This window comes from Patiria miniata, unplaced genomic scaffold (assembly GCF_015706575.1).
Source record: "Patiria miniata isolate m_02_andy unplaced genomic scaffold, ASM1570657v1 HiC_scaffold_6, whole genome shotgun sequence".
In the NCBI taxonomy this organism is placed as follows: domain Eukaryota; kingdom Metazoa; phylum Echinodermata; class Asteroidea; order Valvatida; family Asterinidae; genus Patiria; species Patiria miniata.
Genome location: NW_024037073.1, coordinates 24,052,394 through 24,080,353, shown reverse-complemented (window position 1 = coordinate 24,080,353; position 27,960 = coordinate 24,052,394). Strand labels below are relative to the sequence as shown.

At 40.6% G+C, this 27,960-nt stretch overlaps 1 protein-coding gene and 1 pseudogene across 1 annotated transcript; one reads left to right on the top strand and one right to left on the bottom strand.

The window, feature by feature from the left end:
* Positions 1-4,013: 4,013 nt before the first annotated feature.
* On the bottom strand, positions 4,014-7,956 carry LOC119743349. Its single transcript, XM_038219747.1, has 5 exons — positions 7,951-7,956; positions 7,353-7,529; positions 6,430-6,565; positions 5,387-5,556; positions 4,014-4,801 (listed from the first exon to the last, which is right to left on the bottom strand). Exons 1-5 carry the CDS (start codon positions 7,954-7,956, stop codon positions 4,193-4,195), a joined length of 1,098 nt encoding a protein of 365 aa, XP_038075675.1. The 3' UTR covers positions 4,014-4,192.
* Positions 7,957-9,707: 1,751 nt separating this feature from the next.
* On the top strand, positions 9,708-27,736 carry LOC119743001 (annotated as a pseudogene).
* The last annotated feature ends 224 nt before the right edge of the window (positions 27,737-27,960 follow it).

Below are 27,960 nucleotides of genomic sequence, written 5' to 3'. Positions count from 1 at the left end.
ATGAAGGTTGTGGGTTCAATTCCAGGGTGGGAAGTTTAGATTTTAAAATTGTATTACTTTTTTGGGTGAATTAAAACATTATAGTTAATTTCGTAACCTTTAAAAAGTGTGAAATTAGGCCTAGTCTAATGGTATGGACTACCGACTCGAAATCTGAAGGTTGCGGGTTCAATTCCAGGTGGGGAATTTTAGATTTTAAAATTTAGTTCTTTTTGGGTAAATTTAAACTTGATAGTTAATTTTGTAACCACTAAAAAGTGTGAAATTATGCTAAGTCCAATGGTATGGACGGCTGACTTGAAATCTGAAGGTTGTGGGTTCAAATCCAGGGGTCGAGTTTGGGTTTTTGAAATTTTATGTCTTTTGGGGTAAATTTAACTTCATAGTTAATTTCGTAACCACTAAAAAGTGTGAAATTATGCTTAGTCCAATGGTATGGACTGCTGACTTGAAATCTGAAGGTTGTGGGTTCAATTCCAGGCTGGGAATTTTAGATTTTAAAATTTTATTACTTTTTGGGTAAATTAAATCATTATAGTTAATTTCGTAACCTTTAAAAATTGTGAAATTACACTTAGTCCAATGGTATGGACTACTGACTCTAAATCTGAAGGTTGTGGGTTCAAATCCAGGGTGGGAATTTTAGATTTCAAAATTTTATGTCTTTTAGGGTAAATTTAAATTTTATAGTTAATTTCGTAACCACAAAAAAGTGTGAAATTATGCTTAGTCCAATGGTATGGACTGCCGACTCTAAATCTGACGGTTGCGGGTTCAAATCCAGGTTGGAAATTTTAGATTTTAGATTTTATTTATATTTGGGTAAATTGAAACTTCATAGTTAATATCGTAATACTTAAAAAATGTGAAATTACACTTAGTCCAATGGTATGGACTACTGACTTGAAATCTGAAGGTTGTGGGTTCAATTCCAGGGTGGAAATTTTAGATTTTAAAATTGTATTACTTTTTGGGGTAAATTAAAACATTATAGTTAATTTCGTAACCACTAAAAATTGTGAAATTACACTTAGTCCAATGGTATGGACTACTGACTCTAAATCTGAAGGTTGTGGGTTCAATTCCAGGGTGGGAATTTTAGATTTTAAAATTGTATTACTTTTTTGGGTAAATTAAAACATTATAGTTAATTTCGTAACCTTTAAAAAGTGTGAAATTAGGCTTAGTCCAATGGTATGGACTACTGACTCGAAATCTGAAGGTTGTGGGTTCAAATCCAGGGTGGGAATTTTAGATTTTAAAATTGTATTACTTTTTTGGGTAAATTAAAACATTATAGTTAATTTCGTAACCTTTAAAAAGTGTGAAATTAGGCTTAGTCCAATGGTATGGACTACCAACTCGAAATCTGAAGGTTGCGGGTTCAATTCCAGAGGGGGAATTTTAGATTTTAAAATTTAGTTCTTTTTGGGTAAATTTAAACTTGATAGTTAATTTTGTAACCACTAGAAAGTGTGAAATTACACTTAGTCCAATGGTACGGACGGCTGACTTGAAATCTGAAGGTTGTGGGTTCAAATCCAGGGGTGGAGTTTTGGTTTTTGAAATTTTATGTCTTTTGGGGTAAATTTAACTTCATAGTTAATTTTGTAACCACTAAAAAGTGTGAAATTATGCTTAGTCCAATGGTATGGACTGCTGACTTGAAATCTGAAGGTTGTGGGTTCAATTCCAGGGTGGGAATTTTAGATTTTAAAATTGTATTACTTTTTTGGGTAAATTAAATCATTATAGTTAATTTCGTAACCTTTAAAAAGTGTGAAATTAGGCTTAGTCTAATGGTATGGACTACTGACACGAAATCTGAAGGTTGCGGGTTCAATTCCAGGGGGGAATTTTAGATTTTATTTATTTTTCGGTAAATTGAAACTTCATAGTTAATTTCGTAACATTTAAAAATTGTGAAATTACACTTATCCAATGGTATGGACTACTGACTCGAAATCTGAAGGTTGTGGGTTCAATTCCAGGGTGGGAATTTTAGATTTTAAAATTTTATTACTTTTTTGGGTAAATTAAATTATTATAGTTAATTTCGTAACCTTTAAAAATTGTGAAATTACACTTAGTCCAATGGTATGGACTACTGACTCTAAATCTGAAGGTTGTGGGTTCAAATCCAGGGTGGAAAGTTTAGATTTTAAAATTTTATTTTTTTTTGGGTAAATTTAAACTTCATAGTTAATTTCGTAACTACAAAAAAGTGTGAAATTATGCTTAGTCCAATGGTATGGACTGCCGACTCTAAATCTGAAGGTTGCGGGTTCAATTCCAGGGTGGAAATTTTAGATTTAAAAATTTTATTACTTTTTGGGGTAAATTAAAACATTATAGTTAATTTCGTAACCTTTAAAAAATGTGAAATTACACTTAGTCCAATGGGATGGACTTCTGACTCAAAACTGAAGGTTGTGGGTTCAATTCCAGGGTGGGAATTTTAGATTTTAAAATTTTGTTACTTTTTGGGTAAATTAAAACATTATAGTTAATTTCGTAACCTTTAACAAGTGTGAAATTAGGCTTAGTCCAATGGTATGGACTATTGACTCGAAATCTGAAGGTTGCAGGTTCAATTCCAGGGGGGGATTTTAGATTTTAAAATTTATTTCTTTTTGGGTAAATTTAAACTTTATCGTTAATTTCGTAACCACTAAAAAGTGTGAAATTATGCTAAGTCCAATGGTATGGACTACTGACTCTAAATCTGAAGGTTGTGGGTTCAAATCCAGGGTGGGAATTTTAGATTTTAAAATTGTTTTACTTTTTGGGTAAATTAAAACATTATAGTTAATTTTGTAACCTTTAAAAAGTGTAAAATTAGGCTTAGTCCAATGGTATGGACTACTGACTCTAAATCTGAAGGTTGTGGGTTCAAATCCTGGGTGGAAATTTTAGATTTTAAAATTTTATGTCTTTTAGGGTAAATTTAAATTTTATAGTTAATTTCGTAACCACAAAAAAGTGTGAAATTATGCTTAGTCCAATGGTATGGACTGCCGACTCTGAAGGTTGCGGGTTCCAATCCAGGTTGGAAATTTTAGATTTTAGATTTTATTTATTTTTGGGTAAATTGAAACTTCATAGTTAATATTTTAACCAATTAAAACAGTAGAATTATGCTAAGTACAATGGTACGGACTGCTGACTTTAAATGTTAAGGTTGTGGGTTCAAATCCAGCGTGGAAATTTTAGATTTTAAAATTTTATTTCTTTTGGGTAAATTGAAACTTGATAGTTAATTCCGTAACCACTAAAAAGCATGAAATTATGCTTAGTGCAGTGGTTCAGACTGCTGACTATAAATCTAAAGGTTGCAGGTTCATTCCCACGCTGGGAATTTTAGATTTCAAAATTTTACTACCTTTCAGGTCAATTGAAACTTTACAGTTAATTTTGTATCCACAAAATAGTGTGAAGTTGTGCTTAATCAAGTAATACGGACTGATGACCCTAAATCTGAACTTCTGAAGGTTGCTGGTTTAAGTCCCACAGTTGGAGTTTTAGATTTTAAAATTTTATTAATTTTGAGGTCAATTGAAATTTATATTTTTTTCAAGTTTGAAACCAGTCCACACTTCTAGTCTAGCAAAAGCCAAAAAGTAAAAAAGCAAATACTTTTAGCTTGAAGCAAATAGTGAAAGCATTTGCTCTCATTTTTATTCATGCAAATAAAAGTTATGCTTAAAAATACGTAGTAAAAAAAAACCCAAATGCTAGTTTTTATACATACGACCAAATGTTTCAATGTTAATCATAATTGCATCATTTATGTTTCAGTAATAGATTTGAGGACCTACATGGATCTGTTTGGGCCTACAACGACGCCCATTCACTGAGCGGATTCGGGATTTGCCCATCGAGAACTCGAAAAGATAGGAGAGACCGAGGCCAGTTGCTTTGGTAAAATTTTTCATTCAGGTAAGACAAACCTCCATGAAGACTCAACTCATTAGTTCAATTCCCCCCCCCCCCCCAACTAAGCCCTAAGACAACACTGAGTGTACACTATTTACAAAATATGTCCGGTTTTATTTAGTTAAGTGGCTTTCAGGCTGTTAGTTCTCCCACATTTTAATGGTGGTCCCTCATTTGACATGTTGTCATCAAACGTTCTTTTGTCAAAGCCATCGGGGCAGAATATTTTTGGCATGCTGTTGGAAAGAACCAATTTTCAACTTTTGTTCTTGTGAAAATCCTGTTGCGTGACATCACAGCCTGTGTTGTGATGTGAATGAGTTCTACCTGATTGATAAACGTGACCCGACTCAGAGGTGGCATGTCTTGGTGACAGTCCCTCGCTTGTCAGCTGGTATGGAATGTCATTTGGTGACAAGTGAACGTCCTTATCCAAAGTCAAGGAGTAATGTCCCACAGTATCTCCGGGGTTATCCACGATGTTGCCGAGCGGCTCCGAATCCTCCTCAGACGTTATCGTCATGACGACTGTCTGCTCCATGTTCCCAAGGGTGCCCTCCGAGGACGACATCATGGCCATGTGTGAGATGTCCTGTGATTGGTCAGCCAGGTCTGGTACCAAGACTGTAGATTCAGCTGCAGATTCCTCGGGGGCTGATTTGGATAATGCGCAGGCCTGAGCGTACAGTCGTAGCTGTGCTAGATGGTGGTGCAGCAGCTGGGTGTGCTCCTCAGACATGTGTTGCAGTAACTCTTGCAAAATGGACTGGTTCTCGCTGTCGTTGGTTGGATGTTTCAAACTGGACGTGTGAATCATGGACAGCTGCTGCTTGAGTGACATGTTTGTGTTGGACAAATACTCAACCTGGAGGGCAAGACGGATGGGCAGAGAAATTATTTGTTTACAGATGGAATTTTAATAGACCAATCCATTAGGCTCTGCACCATGATGTGTAACCAATCACAACCATGACAGCGCACACCAAAGTCTGACATTTATGCACTTCATGATGTGTGCAGTTGGAGCATGAATGCTTAAGAAGGCACATGTGTTGTTACCCAGTTATTTAGTGCAACTAGAGTTTGTGTGAAACCACGAATCCTCTACACAAGGATAAACGACACATCTGAGCTTGTGTACAAAATGTGTGCAACGGTTTGTCTGCATTTATCATAAGCAGCATAAAACAACGTAGAACGTGTAGAAAATGTAGAGCAATGACAACAACAGTGCACACCATGATCGCCCACAGCCATGACAGCTGGCATCCTGACAGAAATCTAACCACTGAAAGAACGCAGTCGCATTAGTGTGCCTGCATTAGTTCTGATCAAGGTATGTCCCCCCTCCCACTTTTGAGAAGCGATTGACGCCCTTGGTACCTGTTGCATGCAGGGAACAAGATCCAAACTCATTCTTAGACCAAGACCAGATGGAATGCCCACTCACCTTTGTACGAAGCCTTTCTATAGTGCCTTTCATTCTGTGCTCTGTCTGGGCCCACGTGGTCCGCTCCTCCTCAAGAGTCTTCTCCAGACTTTCCTTCTCCTGCAGCAGCAGCGACAAGTTGTGCTCTGTGTAGCAAGTCTCGTCCTCCAAATCCTCTTTGCTTCCTTCATCTGGTATTTCAATAAGGACAACTGTTTACGAGAGGGAAAGGTTGAGTAATTATCCTGAATAATGATTCCTGTAATAATGAAAGTCGGTCATCAAAAGGTCACTCCAGGTGTGGGCTACACAAAGAGGGGAAATGATGGGAGGAGTTTATGGAGTAGAAAGGTCGACATATATGTTGCGCTTGAATGGGACAGATGATATGTAGCGGTAAAAACAGGATACAGGCAAGAAAGTCCAAAGTGATGCAGTGTGTCAAGAACATGTAATTACTTGTAACTGGGTGCAAGCAATCACTCACTTTTTCAAACCGTATTCCTAACATTAGGTGGGCAAGGTGAAGGACAAATGCCAATATTTAATTAATTGTTGAAGTCAGCTCTCAAAATGTACTGCCACCCTGACTTATTAGATTTTTTTTGTTGCTTAGAACCTTCCTGAATCCTCCAAAATTCAATCAACTTAAATAACGCCAATGGCACACCCTTTGCACCTTGTAATTTCAATTTGTAAAATCCACTGTCAATATTGGCCCTCATCCACCCCAACCCCCTAAAAAAATGCTGAACTTTTGGTTGTTGTTTTATTTATTTTATTGACCAAACAAGTGCAGGAGTGAAGACAACTGTATTAAACATGCTGTTGTCTACCCATTCCCTTCTTCCATATGGATTCACGATATATCAATTGAAAACAAAGTGGGGGGGGGGGGGGGTGGGGGGGGGAAGAGTTCTTCCTTGCATCAAATGCCTCCCCCTTGGCTTTTTGGTCAGCTTCTTCTAATTATCCTTCACTGCTGGTGGCATTATCCACCTTAACCTCTGCGTAGATGCTGAAGGATTCTTGGAGGGTCAGGGTTAATATTCTTACCATCTTACCTTCCCCATTGGCAGTGCTCTGACTCGGATCATTGATGCAGGCATACTGGTACTCGATCTGCGGCTGCTGCCCATCAGTCTGCTCATAGCCCCGGGGATGATGTGTCTGTCTCCGATGGCTGCTGTGACTGGGGGACTATGAGGTGTGTTACCAGGCTGGTACTGTTGGGTGCTGGGTCAGTGTATGTGGTGAAGATCTGGTTGACATCCTGGGTAAAAATGGTGGAGTGCAGTCGTTAAGGTTGATAAAATGAGACTTAAACCTGTAAGGTAGCAAAAGATTCAATTTACGACACAAACATACAGTGATAAAATTAGGTTCACAATTAATTATTTTAAAAGGCACGAAGTGTTGGCATTTGACATAATCCACCCAAATCCTTGTAGAACTACCACACCTGCTCACAAGGTACATAAATTTCAACTGATTAAATTTATTCCATGGTTTTTTTTTCATGCAGATTGTACAAGGGGACCATTACATCACAGCAACGGCATACTCAGTTGTCTTGAAGCAGCACTGAAACTGTGAAGGTTAAAAATAAGTGCGCTTTCAAACACTTAAACCAAAAAGGTGTGTCTAATCATTCTCAAAAGAATGGATACTTGAGTCAAAACTTTTCGGTAAAAAAAACCCCAGATTTTGTTCAACAAGTTCACTTCATGCTTTTTTGAAACACCCCTCTACAGGGAGTTTATCGAACACTGATATCTGCTAAGAATAACCAGCCCAGGTATCTGTCAATTTCATAAAACTCCCACAAATGCCACTACCTTGTCCTGCTGTCCACTACCTTCAACTTATCTTTATAATTAACCCTAACCCTGCCACATGCAGCACAGTGCGCATCAGTTGGAAAAGTCTGGTGCACTTGGTCTTGTTCCCAAATTCACCCCCAAAGTTGATGCCTTTATCCACGTACTTGACTCTGTACGTAGTGCGCCTTGAGGAGAATCTCCTCAGTGAAGAGACTGTCCTGGGAGCAGAATGGACAGTGCAGATGCGGAGCCTTCATCAAGGAGTGGCTACACTCCCTGTCTGTGCATTGTATGGGCGTCCAGTCTGCCTCAGCGCCTTTCGTCTGCACTGATGGATGCGCCTACAGTTGCGAAAAAAATAATTGAGAAAAACTGTCAAGTTAACATGTATGATGTCAAAAAAATGTTATAAAATGGCTACGCCAATGAAATCAGTAGAAATCTCATTTTCTACTCAAATCCAAATCTTCACAGCAGTTTTCAAAGTGGCAGTTCATAAAAACCAGGCATAAAACATTTAACAAAGAAACCACTCGCAGATGGGATCTCTTTTGAGGCTGTGGAAGAGGTTTTAGAAGGCTTTCTTGGAGAGCCAACAGTCACCTCGGAAAGAATGTTGCAACCTGACGCTACTTCTGCAGTTGTGTACAAAGTCTATGGAGAGTCAAGAATTTTTTTAAGTATTTCCTAACAAAATTGGAAATGTTTCTCAGTCCAAGATTCATGTCTTATCAATATATCATCTTTTTTGCAATTACTGACCTTCATTGAGATGATATACGAAGGAAAAAGCAGCGTTAGGTGGCAACATTCCGTCACCTCTGATGCTGAACCAACACGAGGTAGTGATGTAGAAAAACATTGGCCATTTTTTGCGCACTTAGTACTTGGACCAATTTTTTTCTTGCATAAACTAAATCCTACACAGTTGTGGACTTTAACATTGAAAGAATGACTAATATTAACTACATAGAAAAATAATTTGAACAATATCGAACGTCAAGGAAGCACCAAGAACGTCATCGTCTGCAGATGAGTCAAATTGGCTGCCACGAAAGTCTCCATTGTGTCCTACTTCCTAAACCAATGTGGATTTGTCATCCGACATTGTTATTAAATGCGCGTTTGGTTACATATGAAATAAATGAATTTCTTTCCATTTTGGTAAAAACAACTGCATGCATAATATTTAAAATCATATCATAATTGAAAATAGGAGGTAAATAAAATAAATCCACAAATATTATAATATACTTTTGTTGAAAGTCTAAGAAGCTTAGTTAGAATGTTTTGCTGAAAATCATCCGTGTGCCAATTACATAACATTTTACAAATGTATACAGATTCTCCCAAAATAGAAACATTTGCAATATAACTTTAGTATGCCGTTGCTATATTTTTAAAGTTTAGTCGGACTCCCTATTATCGCAGCATCCCTATTATCGTGGAATGGGAAATTTCTCTTTTTGTGTTGCCTAAACTCTTTCAAGTGGCGATTTTTATCCAGTTCACCAGGCATTAAGGACTTTCTGCCGAGTTGTATAAAAAGGATGATTAAAAAATGTTGTGTCTTTCTAGTTTTGTTTTGACTACTTTAGGTATCTTAATTATTTGTGAGTTGTTGCTTCACCACTGTAGCGAACCAGGTTGGCAGTGAAATGCAGTAATAATAGGTGAGCTACAGTGACGCTGTGTTTAATCAATTTAAATTTTTCGGCAGTCTTTTTTTATTATTCTTTACTTCGTGTGAAACAAATATCAACCTCATTTATATTTCATAGGTAAAAATACTGTCCAAAGTATCTCAACAGTTTTTAGACAAAAGTCTGTTAATAATTATTTCTATTGGCAAAGTTATAGCCACAAAAAACATTTCATTTAGTGTTTACTTATACATATGCACCCGTCACTGGAAACATTTAAGCATATAGTTCCCTCCAGCATTCGAAGTAGAATTCAATATTTTGTGTCGCTCCTGTACGGTGGGGTTCAACACTGCTATATTATTACTTTTTTATTAGTATAGATATATAGGCCTAGTTTGATGCTCCCGGGATTTGTAAAATGTCCAACATAATATTTGCACATAGCCCCTCTCTAGCTCTATTGACGCTCCTTCGACTTTCATTACCTTGGTGAAGAGCCACTCAAACTGGTCAAGGGGAAAAACTGAAAAACTAGTGTTCAGCGTAAACAGCTTATTTATTTCCCTTAAAGCCATTTCTCCCTGTGGAAACTTACTTGAGTTGCGTAAACAGCGCCGGCCTAGCCCTCCAGAAAAAAAAGAGAACATGGTTTAAAGAGTTTTTAAAAATTCGATTCATTCCCAGCTGCGGCTTCGTCTACTATAAAAATTTAAGAAGATTATGAAATTTCCACACAGCTACCCAGAAAGCGTGAGTTGTCAAATAATAATAGACAAATAAATATTGTTGAGCTTCCGTTATGGAAGACGTATGCGTCTCGTTAAAAAAAAAGGATACCAGTTCAATATATGAAGCTGAAGCAGTAGCGACCTGCGATGGAGGCCGATGTTTCGAAAGAGCTTGCATGCCAATCGAACGACACATGAGGGCAGCATTCAACAACATAAACACGCGACTGTAAATCTGGCGCTGTCTTCCGAGTGGCCGAAACCTGTTGCCTGTGTCACTTTCTTGGTCAGTATCAGTAGATAATTTTATCTAACCATTTAATAAATGATAACATTAATTTAGTTGTTTATATTAGCTATTGGTGAAATCTGCATTATTTTATTTAGTGAAACTGAAACGTACTGCAAAAATTGGCCATATCGGACATGATACTTTGAGTTTGATACTTAGACGTATAGTCGGACTCCCTATTATCGCGGCATCCCTATAATATCGCGGCATGGGAAATTTCTCTTTTTACAGTGTCAAAACTCCTTCAAGTGGCGATTTTTATCCATTTCACCAGTCATCAAGGATTTTCTACCGAAATGTATAAAAAGGACGATTAAAAAATGTTGAGTCTTTCGGGACTTTTAACGATTTTAATAAATATTAACGTTTTCCAAAACTTGCAAAATTTTCCCTCACCATGTCTGCTAAAAGGTACCGTTTATATTTTAACATAAATCTTTAATTGCGCTCTGTCCATGAAAGTTCCATTGTCTGGCTCCCATTCTTCAGCTGCAAATGTAAAATGAAGTCGAACGACGATATTTGCAGCGCGAAATCGTAACAACTTTTACGGGATCAAAATAAGCACCGCCCGTTAGCGAAAATAAAACGGCACACCGTGTAAAGTGAATGGCGCCCTCAATCGCCGATCAGTAGACTTGCCTCAGGGATTTGTGTTCTCCTTTCGGGGGAAGGGCAGGGTCTTAAGAAATCATCCTGCAGAAAATGTGTCTTTAATCAACTTGAACGTTACAGGAAAAACATCAGACTTTATTCAGGGGGTGTTTTGGTCAAAGATAAACTATGAACAAAAAAGTTGGGATCATTATAAAAACCACTTCCCGCATACCGCGATAATAGGGAGTCCACCTCCGTTCGCACACGCCGCGCATGTCTATTTTCACAGGCATCGTACACGGAATAAACCACACCACCCGTCAGATTTTTTTATATTAATTTAAAAAGGAAGAGTTATACTACACATAAGACAGGACAATTCTGGAAGGTTAGTGGGCAATCTCTATTCCGAACGAGAAACGTGATAAGTACCGCGATAATACGGCGTTCCATCCTACTGCGTTTATTATTTGTATTCAATAGCGTGGTATCTCATTCGTGAAAAGTTTGAGATGCTTAATTAACAATAACAATTAACATTAAAGGAAAGATTCCCATATCTGGCCATCACTTGCCACCCTGTGCACAAACCCTTTGAGACTGGTCTGAAAATTTTTAAGTGTTTTCTCAGTTGAGTTAGCTGGAGTTACCCAGCACCCAATTGGGTATCATTGGGTTGTCATCTAGATGACAACCCAATGATAAAATTTAGGGCTGGGTAACTCCAGCTACAGTTGAGTTAATACTTCGGCCATCGTGAAGTGCAGGGCCCGGTTCCTATAACTTGGGGAACAAAATCCACTTAAAAATTATTTGACCTACCATAATAGTTTGCAACATTCTCAATAAACAGGTTTGTCATAGATAGAGGGCAGGGTTTTGATGTTTTGAGGGAAATTTGGGGGTAAAATGACAATGACGGCGCGGCGACAACATGCGACCCGAAATTTGAGATGGCAATCACCGCGCGATGTTCCGTGAGCATGCAAGGCGCGCTGAATCCCAAGGTACAAACCGCGCAGGAAAACCGTGATTTCTACCCCAAGAATCTGTTCAAAATTGTAAAATGGGTGTTATTAGAATTGAGAAAAGGCTGCTTTTGATTGTAAAGGTGAGTTTTGAGCAATAAAAAACATTTTCGATTCTAATTTGATCAAAACAAAACGGGGGCCCTACACTTCACGATCGCCGTAATTTTTCCCTTAAATGACCTATCAGCCATCAGAAAATGATATGTCCTAAAAAGTCAAAATTAGCAGGGACAAATTTTGACCCCTCCCCCTAGATATCCCACTGGTCATGGCTTTCAATAGTATACAACTGCTTTATGTGCAGTTTCTTTATATTTCCAGTGTGTTTTTGGTCCAACGTAATGACACCAAAATGGATGAGAAGCAGGGACCAACTTCTGATGATGTCCCAACTGGGGAGGTAACGTCAACCACAGTTACAGAGGGTGATGTTGTCAAGATGCCAACAGATGTGGCCATCACTATGGATGCTATTCCCAATGAAGATGAGGAGGACAAATCCAAAGGTGACTTGTTATTCTTTTACTTGGTGAGGACGTTTCCTCCTTTGCCAGGTCAGCTAAGGCGGACAGGCTAAATACCCCCTGTTCACTTACCGGGAGCCGCTTTCAATTGAGCCCCTCTTTTATCGGCTCCCGCTTGAAAAGAAAGCGGGTGACCTGTTTCTACAAACCGTCCCACGGTTAGCACTCCCGGCTCCCGCTACAAATGACCATTTTTATAACAATGAATCCTGCGGTTTCATACCCATCAGTGGCGGCTTCTACTCACCAACCGCAAAGACCTGGTACATTGCTAATCCTCTGATCTTTTGTCTGCCCTAAACATACAAGCCCCACTGCAAACCGTCACCATGCACGGCTATACCGTGTGCGTTCATGCGTGGACCGTCTCCCGCTTTGGCTTGAAGGGTCCCACACTTCCCCAATAACAATACCGTCCCACAGTAAATGAACAGGGGGTATTTAGCCCGCCCGCCTAAGTGTAATCTCATTCATGTTATTTTGTCCATTCTTGCTTATTGGAAACTTAATACTTTAACCCAGTGAAATTAATTTTGCTGCAAGATAGTTTTGTTGCTTTCCAGGTAATTTTTATAAATTGGGGGAATGAGGGTTCAATTTCATAAAAATATTGCACCTGTACTTGGTCTTTGGTGGTTATCCTGAATACTCCACGTGGAAGTCTAGCAAGGAGGCCTTGGGGAAGTGGAACTAAATTAAATCCTTAAAGGTGTTGTGGTTTGGAGCGTCTGTGGTGTCTTGAGGGAGCTTGTTCCATTTCCGGATAGTTCTGGGTAGGAATGACTGCATATAGATGTCTGTCCTTGCTGCAATTTCTGTGAACTGGTGGTTGTGAATTCTATGAGCCATCTCTGTGTTTTTCCCCTTATCCCATTCATTCATTCGTTAGACATAGGCATTTGCCCGTGGTCTCCTCCTCAAATTATACACAGTTGGGATCACTGGCGCCGCTCCCACCACAGCCCGTCTTTCCAGTGCTGCTGCTTTCAGTTCGTTGGTGTCACACCCAGACCATTCACGGATGTTGTCCACCCAGCGCATCTTTGGCCGGCCCACGGATCGACGACATCCCACTGGCATCCCATCCACAACAGATGCTGCCATGCCGGACCACATGGCCCAACCATGCTGCCTTTCGTTCCATCACTGCTGAAGCACCACCGGTGCAACGGGATGTACACTGACTTGGTCATCGACTGTGGCCACTTTGCAGAGTTCCAGATGTTACACACGGCCCCATGAAGGGTTTTGAATATCTCTGGGTCCTGTGTCGCAGCTTTAAGAGCTTCAGATGTGACGCAATCAACTCCGGGAGCCTTGTGGTTTTTCAGTGCCTGTATGGCTTTCTTGGTCTCTTCCGGTGTCGGCAGGTTTCGTTCAACCTCAGTTGTGTGATGGGGTGGACGTGGCCGATTGGACTCAAATAGATCTACAGCATACTGATGCCAACGCTGTATTTCTTCTTCAGCTGTCTCCAATACCAGACCGTTTTCTGAAGGAGAACATCAGCAGTTTTGAACAGAGTTCTGCAATTGTGATTCTGGTATGCTTGGTTCAATGTGTTGATATTAGTTACCAACCATTCGTTGAGATCTTTCTGGCATGCATGTTTGACCTCATTCCTCAGAGCTGTGAATTCTTGAGTGCCTACAGCCTTCCTCTTGCGCTGAATCAGATGAAGAGTTAATTCAGACAGGTACGGCTGTTTCTTCTGGGATGTTTGTGTACCACAGGTCCCAAGAGATGCTTCGTGTATGACACATGCGACAGCTTCAAGAGAGTCACCTTGAGTAACACGGGATCGAACCAGCTGCCGAAAGACTTCAGACGATTGTTCCGACTTCAGGGCTTCAACGTTTGGATGTTGAGGTCGTAGTCCACGTGCAGTAGCATGACGACGGAATTTCCACTTCAGGTTGCAGATTACTAACCGATGGTCAGTACTTATCCCGTAGTAGTCTAATGTTTGGACCAGTTTTTGATGAGAAACTATGTTGAATGCTTTGGAGAAGTCAAGTACTGCCATTTCTGTGGTGATTTGATTATTGTAATTGTAGGAGATGTCATCCAGAGTTGTTACGAGTTGGGATTTGCAGGACAGGCCTTTACGAAAAGCATGTTGGTTTTCATTCAGGATGTCGTGTTTTCAGGATTCAGGATTTCCCATTTTAAGTCCAGTGCGGACAGCCTAGGACGTTTTCCTCTCAGTTACTTTTCCTGAGTCCAGCGGTTACTTTTACTGGCCAAAACTGACCACGCACCCAGGAAAATTGACCAGGTCACTTTTCCTGAGACGATAAGTCCAGTGCGGACAGTGCGAGTCGGTAAAAGCCGCTCAGGAAAGTGAGATCCGGCCCGAGCGCGAGTATCATGCATACAGAGACCGCACGATCCCACACGTGATGTGGCCCAACATTTTGTGGAAACACGTACCGGTACGCTGCGGTGTGTCAAGTCCGAGCGGTAAAATCTCGTTATAAATATATTTTAACGGAGAATACATTCACAGAAAATATCAAGATCACGTTCTGGGAAATACTTTGCAGTTATTCTTTTTCTCCGCCAATGTTTGTTTTGTATTTTCTACGATCCAAATTCGTCCTGTTACGCCGTGCAGTCTGCATGGCACCGTACGTAGGCCGCAGTCCCTGGTTCCGGTCCTACATCATAGCTTTGATTCTGTTAGCATGCGGTGGGAACCAGCAATTACCGATGGAACTGCTGCCGTATGGCTTCGATGTCGTCCATCACTAATGCGTCAGAATAGTAGGCATTTTCGTCAAGATTTATCGTGTCAAGATGAAATAACATCGTATGTTACGATTATATTGTGCATTTTAATGGTGTGTGTAATATTATACTGTGCGTATCGGGGGCTGAAAAAAAATGTGATCGGCATTTTATTTCCTGTGCACGTGACTGTGACAGCTCGGCCACTTCTCCCACGCGGTCTGGGTAAAATTTCCCATGTCGAAAGTCCAAGTGCGGACGTGGTCACATTTGACCATTTCTCATTTTACCATCATCTCGGTAAAACCTTCCCAAAAAAAAGTCCAGTGCGGACACGGCTTAAGATGGAATTTTACGTCGGGGTGATGTAAATCAAATTGGGTTTTGCCCTTCACCGACTATCCATTTTATGAATAGTTAATGCAGTACCCGCTGCTATGTACATCAGATTTGAACCAACCAGCTCGGTGGTCGAGTGGTAAGATGTCTGCACTAGAAAGTAGGAGGTTGTGGGTTTGAGTCCCACCCGAGTAATTTTTTTCCAACTTTTACTCGGGAGGTACCACACTGAGTATACAGTGATTATACATCGGTGAAGGGCAAAACCTAATTTGATTCATTCTTTTGTTGATTAATACAAAGCCCATTAAAAAAGGCAAATAAAAATATCAAAATATTATGAGGCATCAATAAAGTATCAAGTATCAGAAAAGCATACTAGTTCAAATACCAGAATGGTGATAGTACGTAGCATTATTTGTGCTTGGCAGTTTTGAATTGCGCACACAACAGCAGCTTGTAGAAATTGGTCATTTTTGGGAACCGTCCAAATTAAGATATTTATATATAGGTTTATCTCTAACTTTACAAAGAGGTTCATATTTTAAAGCATTAATTTTTTTTTCAGGTACTGTGTACAATTGTTGTACATCTATATTAACAGTATTCAACTTTGGGATGTTTTTTATTAAAAATTTGCAATTCATTGATCTGTTTGTCAGTGTGAACTGATTTTGTTGTGCAGTGTCTCACTTGAAAACTCATAATTAAACTTACAAATATCTCATGCTTAAAAAAAATCAAAGTAAATTTATTTTCTCTGATTGGAGTTGGTTTTTTAATTGTTCGTTTTTGTCTATCAGGTCTTGACCCACAAGATAACCATTCCACCAGCACCTCTGACGTACCAGTGACTGGCGCTGCTATAACGGATCCTTATCACTATCGGACACAACAGCACTTCACCTCAGAGATCTTCAAGATTGAGATCCAAAACCTCCCAAGACATTTTGGATTTGTGGTGAGTTTGCTCTCTAAGCATTCAACTCTCGATAATGATAATACAGTTTGTGCTCTATTAAGAGTTCACGATGTTCTCCATGGTGAAGATTTCTCAGGGTCTTTATGTAATTTTGTATAACAGAATTTAAAGGCAATTGGATGAATTTCACTAAAACCTGGAAATATCCTAGCCTCATGTTTATATAAAAGTAATGGTAAACTGCATGTAGAAAGTTTTGTTGGTGGTATTGAACCTCATATGGTTCAATACTTTGAGGTGTGCACTGGAACGTAAATTGTCAAACAATTGGCCATGCACAACGGCCAATTCAAGATCAACACACAGTCTGGCCTGTATGACTTCTCAGACTTTTGTGTGTGTGCAAAAGCAGAATGTTACCCAGAGGTGAGTGGAGGCAATTTTGACCTTTTAACCCTAGAAAATCCATCAGCCCTGCCTGTGCATAAAAACAGCCAGTGCGTCTTATCACGTCCTCTGATGCAAACTGGTTAAGATGTTACTTTTTATTGTCAAAAGAAGTCAATTTGGTATCTTTATTTTTTGTTGGTATTCAGGGAGACATCAGTTCCCAGCTCAACAGCTCCACCAGTGATCTTCCTGACCTCACCAGACAGTTTTTTTGTGTGGTCTGTTTCAAGTCGATCATTAGGCTCTGTGAATGACTGCTGAATCTACGAGGTATGTAAATGAAATCCGAGGTGGGATATTAGAGGTGAAAATGAACAATTTTTGAGAGGCCATTTTTTTAGGGTCTCTTGCTACCACACTCCAGCGATACATGTGAATGAATATTATGAGCATGTCAGCTGGAGTTACTCCAGCTAAGTTCTAGGGGTAATTGGCAATGACATAGTCCCATGATGTAACTTAGCTTGAGTAACTTCAGCCCTAATGCCTATCGCATTAGAGCTGGAGTCGAATGTCGGGCAAGTCGACCGTTGAGACAACTCGACTCGGGACAAGTCGACCGTTGAGACAACTCGACCCTTGAGACAAGTCGCCCGGTTTGACAACTCAACTCGGGAAAACTCGACCGTTGAGACAGCTCGACTCAATGAAAATGTATACACGTGGAGCGGAAAAAGTTGCAATCTGTGGCAGAACCCGGGCACAGCACGGGCATACTCGATGCACAGAGGCGCGCTCCGATCCGGTGGCCGGCGCGTTGGGCCGGCGCGCCCTGCATGCGAGGACCGGGCCCGGCCCGGCACGCGGGCACATTGACCGGCGCGGCAAGTGGGCTTACAGGCCCGGCAAAAACAATGCCACCGTGCACGGCACGGCCACATTGACCAGGGATAAGTGCGCGCACAGGCCCGGCAAAAACGATGTCACCATGCACGGTACGGCCACGTTGACCGGGGATGCGCGTGGCCCGGAAAAACGGACGATGTGCACGGTCAATTCACTGCGCTATATCGGCTCAGTTTTTTTTTTGAGATGCAACAAAAAAACTCATGTGTCATAACTCCCAATCGGCGATCAGCCGCCGTCAAAATCCCCAGTACTATCCCCAAAACTAGGCCCCAAAACAAGTGAGTCGACTTGACTCAACGGTCGACTTGTCTCAGCAGTTGATTTGTCTTTCCATTTATCACACATACGGTCGAGTTGTCTCAATGGTCGAGTTGTCTCAACGGTCGACTTGTCCCGAGTCGAGTTGTCTCAACGGTCGACTTGTCTCAACGGTCGACTTGTCTGACCCCCCTGGAGTCACAACTATGTTAAAAGTACCGGGTCGTAAGAGTCCCGAAATCCCGGACTCTGTATCCCCAGTGCATTACAAAAACGGTCCATTTTCCCTATATTATCCCGACCCAGATTCCATAATTCATACCTCATACGATGCAACAGGCATTTACGAAGCTAGTATAAATCGACTTTTTATCGTATAAATTTTTCAATGATTTTGGTGGCGATTCTCTAGAAACCATGAGAAAAGTTGCGCGGCACTATTCTGCCGACCGCCGTTGACCCCCCAAAAACACAACTTTGGCAAATAAAAACATCAGATTTACCTCAAAACAGCCTTCAAATTACTAGATACGCCACCTGAGGTACAAGGAGAGATCGATGATTAAAATCAAGGTGCTGAAGTTTGCTTACGAGTCGGATGAAAAGTGAAATTTCCCGTTCAATTCCGAGAGCTCCCCTCGCGATCTATTTAATTTGTGTATTTGTGATTTAATTTGTGTATTTGTGTAAGTCGGCAAAATGACGACTTGCAGCAGAAGCCGACATTCGCGTAAGTCGTCACAAATTCTCTGGTCCCGAGAGTGCCGTCTTAGCTGGAGTTTATTGTAGGATAAGTAAACAATCCAAAACCTGAAATTTTCGGGGATTTCAGGACCTAGTGCCCCTTTAAAGTTTATTTTATTGGAATATTATTTAAAAATCTTAAATGGAAAATTTGAGGGGAAGAAAATTATTCTAGAAATTAAAACACTGAAAATCGAACCGGGAGGTTTTCAGTAATGGAATTGTGCCAATTTGGTAGAAACAATAAAATTCACTTGTGATTTTGTGGTGTATATGAATAAAAAAAGAAAGAAGTCTGCTCATTTAATGCTGTGTAGTGAATATTCATGTTTGAAAATGTATTTACAGAAATAGTGTATGATAACATTTGTTAATTTGTTTATTTTATCATATTCACCATTTTAGCTCAATGAATACAAAGCTGTCATCACGGCTACCGAGGGATTTGAAGCTTCTCTACGGAAAACAGGTCAGTCAGCAGTTACACAGCAAACCAAAACAAATAATCATACAGAATATTTATATAATATTGGATGGCTTTGAGGTGGATACAAGAATATATTGCATGAGCTATGACAATATTGCACGAGTCGAAGACAATATATTCTTGTATCCCCCCCAAAAAAGCCATCCAATATTATTATTTTTTATATAAATACAATTCAAGACACTGTCTTCGTTTCTCCTTTTTCGTCAAACTATTTGAAGCTGCCATTGTAATTGTTGACAACAGTGCGCGTATATCTGGCCTGCTGCGCGATGCATGCTTGCTGCGTGGGTGTCTTTGTTCAACGGTACCGCGCACTACGCTCTGTTGAGTGGTTGACAACTTTGAGTTTCCAGCGAAAATGCCTGGATGAGGGCGCGCCGGAGAATTTCCAAATGATTGCTATCATGGTTCGTTTCACAAAAGCATACAATACGCTGATTTATTTTTGACCGCTGGAAGCCTCATATAAATAATAAAATAAAACACTGCCTTGAAGCTAAATATTTTAAATAGCAGAGAATTTCTCTTATTCAGGGTTTATTGCAGAAACTGCTTCTCCACTGCTGACCTACGCCAGAGATGTCAATGTCCACTTTGCTAACAAAAAGGTGAATTATTTTTTTTAAGGTATTTCTCAATATTATGTGGCAACATTTCTTTAATAGCAACATTCAGTTTGTTTGGACTTGTGACTGGACTTGTGACTGGACTTGTGATGGACTTGTGATGGACTTGTGACTGGACTTGTGGTTTACTTGTGACTGGACTTATGACTGGACTTGTGACTGGACTTGTGACTGGACTTGTGACTGGTCTTGTGACTGGACTTGTGACTGGACTTGTGACTGGACTTGTGACTGGACTTGTGATTTACTTGTGACTGGACTTGTGATTTACTTGTGACTGGACTTGTGACTGGACTTGTGATGTACTTGACTACATCCCTGACATTGTTTATGTTTGGTTTATTTCCTTTTTGCAAGTGTCAAGAGCTGATAGTTGAAGCCCGCAAGCTGATGAAGAGAGAGCTGCACAATACAAAGAGAGTTGGTACAATGAAGGTGACAACAAGAACGTCAAAGATCAAAAACAAGATGCCAAGGTTAGAATTTGTTGGAAATTGTGCGCTTCAAGACTAAACTGGATTTGATTTTGTCATTCTAATCAGCCTTTAAGAGTTCTTGCAAGTTTAAAACATTAATTGAAATATTTTTTGTTGAAATGTGTTGAATGAACTTATCATATTAAATATTCAATTTCACTTGAGGACACTTGCAATGCATATTTTTTTAACTTCTTTCAGGACAAGTGCCACGTCAGCGAGGGTATCTTTGCACTGCCTGAGTGTGCAGTCAGTGAAAGCATAGAGTGTCTTGTTAGTCTAGCCTACCAGACATTACAAGAAGCTGCTAGTAATACACCACAGTGGTGAGTTGGAAAATGTGTCCATCTGGCTTTGCATTTTCATTAATTAATTTGGGGAGCTAATCATCCTTACTCTACTCACATATTACCCGATCCGGGAATCGAACCCAGGCTACAGCGGTGAGAGGCAAGTGCTTTACGCACTGCGCCACCCATGTCAACTGCCTGATCTGATGTGTTTATAGTAAATTAAAGTCTGTCGTGAGCCAATATGGCCCATCAGGCCACCATTTATCTATGGTTTCCTTTGCATGAAACGACCGGGAATATTTCTATTCACCCTGGATGGGATGCTGGTCCATCTTAAGTTACTCCTCAGCTAATGCCGGTACCCATTTGTACTCCTGGTTTAAGAGAGTCAAGTGGGGATGAAGTGGCTTGCCCAACATATGACCAGCGACTGAATTCAAACCCACAACCCTCTTGCCTTTTGTCCAGGCAAATTGAATTGTGTTGAACATTTTGTAGGTCAGTGTACGCAATATATTCAACATTAACCCACATAGTGTAAAGGATTTTTGATAATGTCTTATTTTTATGTTTGCAGTGCCATCCAGCTGTTCTACACAGTGCATCATGTTTGAGATATTTTGTGATGTCGTACCCACATACCGCAGAGATAGTCTGGTGAGTCAACTTCTAGACTTCTTTAAACGGTCATTCGGTACTTCTGAATTTCACTGTCATGTGCTAAATGTCATAGTTGCTAAAAACAAACTGTCCGAAATGCAGAGATAGGTGCTCAAAGATTGTCTTGGAGATTAGTCAAAAGACCATTGGAAAAAAGAAGACTTTTTCAATTTGCATTTTTTCTTCAAAATGATATTATGTAAGATGTAACAGTTTTTCAGGTGCACCACAAAGTGACAGATCATCTATGGACCTCGTGCACACGATATATCACTTTGTGGGGCAACTGACACATTTTATGGGAAGATTTTGTACCATTACTAATTTTTCACCGAGTAGGCCTAATTTTTGTAAATAATTTGGCCAGTTTATTTTCAACAAATGAACGAATAAATAGAGTCCAAGTCTGTGTCATGAAAATGTGAACATGTAGTGAACATGAGTCAGAAGTGAACATGAGTAGTCACTAAAGGCCTTTTTACACTAGAGCCTCTCAACCCGGGTTGAAAATCTCAACCTGTCAACTGTCTTTTGATCCAATGAAATATGAATTTGTCGCGTCAGTGCAATAAGGTCGTAACTCCATTCTGCAAAAAAGTTGTATCTTGCACGAATAAACTCAGTGTAAAAACGTTGTATCTCAACGTCCGTTGACTTTTTGTGTTACATCCGGGTTATTTTAAGTGAGATACGACCTTTTGACGTTCTGAAACTTGCGTTTTTCGTACGGCCCATTTTAGGAGATACGACCTTGTTGCACGAACATGACGAATTGCTAACTTGGGTTGTTAATGGCACATAGGGACATTTGCAATTATCCCGAAACATACCTATCGATTTAACGAGAAAATCCTAGCTCAAAGTGAAGATAGGACCGGTACCAAATAACTTATGATTGAAACTATTCTGCCTGGTATCATTCAGAAGAAAATAATAAGTGAAGGTGCTTTTAGAAAGTGTGCCCGCTGGCACATATTTTTCATGTGTTAGCAATGAAATCCAGTTATGAGACCCCTAAAATTGTGCAAACATTTTCTCTGTTTTCTCAAAATGTATAGTAACCACTGAGCTGAAATGTCAACAAGTTAGTTGTTATGCACCCTTCTTAAGATTTTGAGCAATATTGAGCCCCCCCCCCCCCAAAAAAAATTGCACCAAAGGCAAATATTCCCATGTTCCTTAAACCAGTTCATGCCGGACGCCATGTATACACGCAAAGATGACAGATAAACACACAGGGAGCAAGGCCGGAAATATCTGTCAGCGACCCGCTTGCAGCGAGTGAGGCCGGAAATATGAGTGTGCTGCCCGAGGGTGATGGCTTCAACCCGCCTGGCTTGAGGTCGAGTGAAAATATATCCCGCTCTTCTTTCCGTTCTTGTCAAAATAATCTCAACTTGAACTTGTTAAAGCAAGGATGAAATCAACAACCAAAGTAATATTGATATTGTCTTACAATTGCTTTACAGAAATCTTGACTTCTGCATTATTTTTTCTCATTTTTCTTGTGAAACAGCAAAAGCTACCCCAGGTGTGCGCTCTCCACCACAACAACTGCATGTACATCGCCCATCACCTGCTGACTCTAGGCCATCAGTATCGTCAATCCTTACCCCCACCCCTCTGTGATGGCACGTCCATGTTTGTCGAACTAATCTCTGTCTTCAGGAAGCTGGCATCCGAATGTTTCTTGGCTCAAATGGTAAAAAAAATAGCAGCCTATTTTTTTCTCATTTGTACCCAGTCAACACATGTTGGGTTTCTACTGTACCTCCCAATATTTCAGTCGGACTACTCTTCAGCACTGAGTTTTTAGCAGCTCAACAAATCATCATGTCTCTCCGTTAGTCCGTTCAAGGGCGGATCCAGAACACAATTTTGGGGGGGGCCAAAAAAATTTTTGGTGCCCCAAAAAAGTGGGTCAAATTTTTTTTGGATTCTAGATGCTCTGTGGTGCGATCTGAGGCAATTTCTGACCACTTTGACCAATGTTTTTTGAGGAAAAGATGGTGGTGAACTCATTGCCTGCCTTTATTGTGATGTCACATAAAAAAAGAAGAAATTGGTTTCGTTTTGGGGGGGGGGCATGGCCCCCTTTGGCCCCCCTGGATCCGCCCTTGAGTCCGTTCGCTAGTTAGTTCGTTCGTTAGTTAGTTAGTTAGTAACAAATGTTGACATTGTCTGTTGCTCCTACATACTTTGACAGATTTTAACCCAACTTTGTCAAAAATATCAGTAGCCCAGCCCCACCATGTCACATGACCAAACTGGGGTTAAAGGTCATCATGGGGTCAAGGTTAAGATATTGTCGAATTCCAAATAAGCTCAAATGACAAAAGTAGCGCTGTCAACATGTTGGTTGTGGGTCAAACATTAAAACATGTCCCTGGTGTCTTCTTCATCTGACCTACAGCTATGGGGTAAAAGGTCAAAATAAGTTGCACATGCATTTGTTGGCCCGCAGCCTCCAAGATCCGATCGAGCTTGTTTAATTATTGATGTAGAACTTAGCCGATTGTTAACCCTAACACTGTACATCAGGTGTAATCCTCTGTGGGACCTTGCTGCACTGAGCCACCAACACCATTGCATAGACGGCCAATTCTAAAACAATCCAAGCTTGTCTTATTGAAAAATGCCACAGTTGTATCCTGCTGCATTCAGTGACCACAGACTCTGAGGCAGTTTTGACTGGAGATTTTTGACCTGATAGATCTTGCTGAAAGAGCAGACATGTCTTTTTGACAAGTGTTACACATTGCTGCATTTAGCAGGGTTTCTAGCCTGACTACCCTGGAGGGTTAGGGTTAAGGCCAGTGTATCTTTCTTGGATTCGCCAATCCTAAGTTTTGACATCACAGCAGGTATTCTTGCTGCAGATCGCAGGAGTTGCAGATCAAGTCACCTGCAGCGAATTTGGCTTTGAATGTTATGTGATGTCAAATGTGCACATTCAAGCAAAATAACCTTCCTGATCGTGTTATTGTTACTGCTTCTATGTTGCAGAGAATTCAGCGAGATCAATTAGTGGAGAGTCTGTCTGGTGCTGAGGGCTTTGACCAAGTAGCGACTGACGACAACTTCTTGGCATGTGAGAGGGCCATTAAACAAGTAGGTTCGGCAACAATCAAAAATTTTAGGCCAAGTGAAAAATAAACCAGTTTCTTGCCATGGCCCACTTGGGTTTTTCCTGCTCGCTTCCTTTGTTGGGTTGTTTTTATTCATATATTTACAAAATAATTTACAAATGCATTGTCAAATGTATTTGTTTTTAATGAAATTTGTAGAAGGGGTTACAGCTCCTTCAGACACAATTTTGTACCAGCAAAAGAGTCAAGAAAATGGATCAATCAATTCATCATCTTGGAAAATCAACCATCTTGGGGGGGGGGGGTGCCCGCCTCCTTAATTTTTTTCAAAGCCTCGGACGATAAACTTTTTTTGGTTTTTTTACTCGGCCTTATCTAGGACTTGGATTTCCACATAAGAATATTCAAATATTCAATTTTGTTGATAAAAATGAAGTCAAAGTAAAGTTTCACCTCTGCCTTTTTGGCTAATAATCTTCCCAAATCCTTTAAAGAAATCCTCCATTGTGCATTTCTGAAAATTACAGCAAAAGCAAATGTTGTATATTAAGCCTTTAACAGGCACGATTTTGTCTGACATCAGACCTTTTGAATCTGAGAGAAAGACATTACCGGTCTCGAAAGGAATGCATCTTTCAGCGGCAATCTCATCCCTGTCTTTATTCCAATGCAGGTTGTCCATCAGTTGGGTCACCTCCAGCGAGTCTGGACCGACATCCTCCCCAGTAACATCTTCACCAAGGCCATGTCTACACTCATCAACATGGTACTCATGCACATCGTGGAGAAAGTCTCGTCACTTGAGGTGAGAAGATCCCTGAAGTATTTGACTGTTTGATGCACGTATGTCGTAAAGAACACACAACTGATTGAATTCTGTGCAAACCTCTGGCGTCTTGGCATGGGCGTCAGGCGCCGTTGGCAATGCATTAGATTGTCCCTCCCAGTGGTCTCCCTGAACTCTCCTTTTGAAAGTGTGGAGGTGGTACTTGTGCATGGAGTGCATAGGCTGCCAACAAATTCCTAACTCAACATGTCTTAGGGACTATTGTTAAGCTGTGGCAGGAGCTTCTACATGTCACTTGGTGGTCAGTTGGTCGGTCGGTCTGTCTGTCCCCAAAAATTGACAAAAACTATTTGACCAAAAATTTACAAAATGCCATGCCGTTGTCATTAAATGCACTCTTGACGAAAGTTATCGGAAAACGAGGTTTGTCTCGATCGATGCGTATGCGCATCTATTTTGCATATGTCTGTCCTCGGAAAATTGAGCAAAAGCTAGCTCCCGAAGTTTCCAATATAATGTAACTACAACATTTTCGCAAACAAAAACAGTGATATAGTTAACAAAAGTTGTTTGTAACATTTTGTAAAGTTGTTTATGAAAATTTTGTAAATGGAGGCAAGATAATGCTTAATAATGTTAATAGTCACGTAGTGTGTAGCCCGCTATTTTGATGGGAAACTTAGGGGGCTTATTTTGGTCAATTTTCAGCTCGTGATTTTCACGTGAGATGGCTGCCCGGGCATGTTTTTATGCACAATCAATTCATGCAAGGTGACCAGAGCTTATTGTGCACTCACACTTGTTTCGTCTGTGATATCCTTGTGGAATACTGCCACTAATTGGTTACAACATTTTTTTTGTTGCTCAACTTGACAGGACATCTCAGCTGATGATGCGCAGCAGTTATATTCGTTACTCTCGGGACTGCAAGACAGAATTCCACACTTGATCAAACCAGGAGAAGTTGAGGTAAGAAAGCAATTCCTGAATCTAATTTGTTTGTTGTTGCAGAATTTTGTGCATACCAAACATAAACACAAATGTTGGTTGTTTGTTTTTAACAAGCACATTATGTTGAATGCAAACAACATATTACCGTTGAGAGGTGCATTATTTCACATTAAAAAAATGAATCACTGTGGTTTTTGTTAGGTGTGTAGCAGACCACTCCATAGCTTAGAAAAGTGTATGATCTCTGTATATATTGTTGCAGAGGATGGACACGACCGATAATGCATTGCTTGAACGATACGTGATTACCATTGCAAGCTTATGCTTCATTTGCTCATAAATTGCCCACAAATCCACTTTTCAAACAACTAGAAGTGCATGGGCGTCGCGAGGGGGGGGGGGGCAAGGGGGGCACTAGTGCCCCCCCCCCCCCGGAAAAGCCAAAAAAAAAGGAAAAGAAAGAAAAAGAGGCGCGAAGACAAAGTGTTGTGTAAATTTAATGAGTTGGGGGGGGCAAAATGTCCCTGCCCCCCTCTAAAACTGATAAATCGAGAATGTGTTGAGAAATACAAGCATTTTGGGGCAAAAAAAATGTTGCCCCCCTCTAGAAAAAATTCTGGCGACGCCCATGTAGAAGTGTATTCCTTATTGTAAAGGAGGTTGACTGTTCGTATTTGGATTGATGCGTAGGAACCAGTTTTGGTGCAGAGTACCGTTGATCAGTGGACGTCATTCAGCGAGATGCTGTTTATGTTAGACGCCAGCATGCAAGATATTGTTGACAGGTGGGCGGAGGGCAAGGTGAGATACAACACAAATAAGATTCCAATTTTAAGCAGTAAAATTCTTTCAGGTTGAACAAAGAAATTGACTGGAGTGGGGTTTGGACCAATGACCTCCGGATTGTCGTTCCAGTGCTCGATCAACTGAACTATCTAGCCCTATGCTGGCAGTTCCCCATTTGTAAAAAAAAAGTTGTATCTTGTCTGAGTGATCCCCGTTTGGTATTTGTAGGTTTGCAGCATTGCTAATGTTGCTAGCATCGTGACTTAGGGCGTGATCCCTGGCTACATGGTATATGTAGGATTATGGCTTCTGACTAGCGCCCCTTGAACAAAGACATTGACAAACCACCAACATAGTGCTGGATAGCTCAGTTGGTAAGAGCACCGGAACGGCAATCCGAAGGTCACAGGTTCAACCCCTGCTCCAGTCAATTTCTTTGCTCAACTTTAAAATTAAAAACATTGTTTATGTTGGGAACTCCTCTTCTTGTCTAGTTGCTCTTTAAACATTTGAGACTGTGATTCTCTCCGTCATTCCAGGGACCACTCGCTATGGTGTTCAGCGCCAGTGACGTGAAGAGCCTGATACAGGCCATCTTCCAGAACACCGACAGACGAGCCACAGCGCTCGCCAAATTCAGATAGGACCAGCCGGGAAAGTAAGCTGAGTTCAAGGCATATAGGATCATTTGCCATCATTTCATGAACTGGACCAAATTTAAGGGCTAATAATTTATAGCTGACGTCGTTCCACTGAGCTGTTCAATGTATTGTGTCTCCATGCTGAAAAACCACGAAAAAAAGCTGTTCTTTTTCATCCCTCAAAGTGCAGTTTGTAGAATCTGTCATGCATAGAACCCATAGGTCACAGGGAGTGCCTGAGTGCCAGCTCTGTCAGGGGAAAGTAATGCACAGATATATGTAGTGTACCCAAGTATATGCATGAAGTCAACAGCCAACTCACAGCTGTTTAACAGATGTAGTATTTTAGATAACTGTCTGTTCTCAGCGATGGTTGGGTCCGTATGATAGGCAGAGTGTGATATGGACCATGGTATATGAGATATTATCTTCATATAAACTTGAATCCTCGATCCTGATTGGTGAATCCATGGCAACAAGCCGTGCTACATATAACAATGTAGCACGGCCACAGTCCATACTGCACTCCGCATATTGCACTATTCTAAGATGCGCGCGCCATTCCATACGAACATGAACAGCGGCATGTGTGTTTCATCTTACTGTGCCTCAAGTTTGCTGAAAGATAAATTTGTTATCGCGCTCACGTTTGTGGAACACAAAAAATGCAGTGCGTCTGTGTCCCACATACCACTCAGCCGAATGTGGGACACAGACACACTGCATTATTCCGTGTTCCACTCGCACTCGCGGGATAACTAATAATACCACATTGTTGCCATGGATCGACCAATCAGGAACTAGTCATGGCGCCTTTCATTTGCAAACATCAAAAACCAAAACTGCCAAGTTATTATGAAATA

What these genes read in the sequence shown, in the direction of transcription:
- LOC119743349 (XM_038219747.1), bottom strand. An exon ending in GAGCACTGCCAATGGGGAAG is followed by an intron (nt 5,557 to 6,429) that starts GTAAGATGGTAA and finishes TTGAAATACCAG; the next exon opens with ATGAAGGAAGCAAAGAGGAT. An exon ending in TAGAAAGGCTTCGTACAAAG is followed by an intron (nt 4,802 to 5,386) that starts GTGAGTGGGCAT and finishes CTTGCCCTCCAG; the next exon opens with GTTGAGTATTTGTCCAACAC.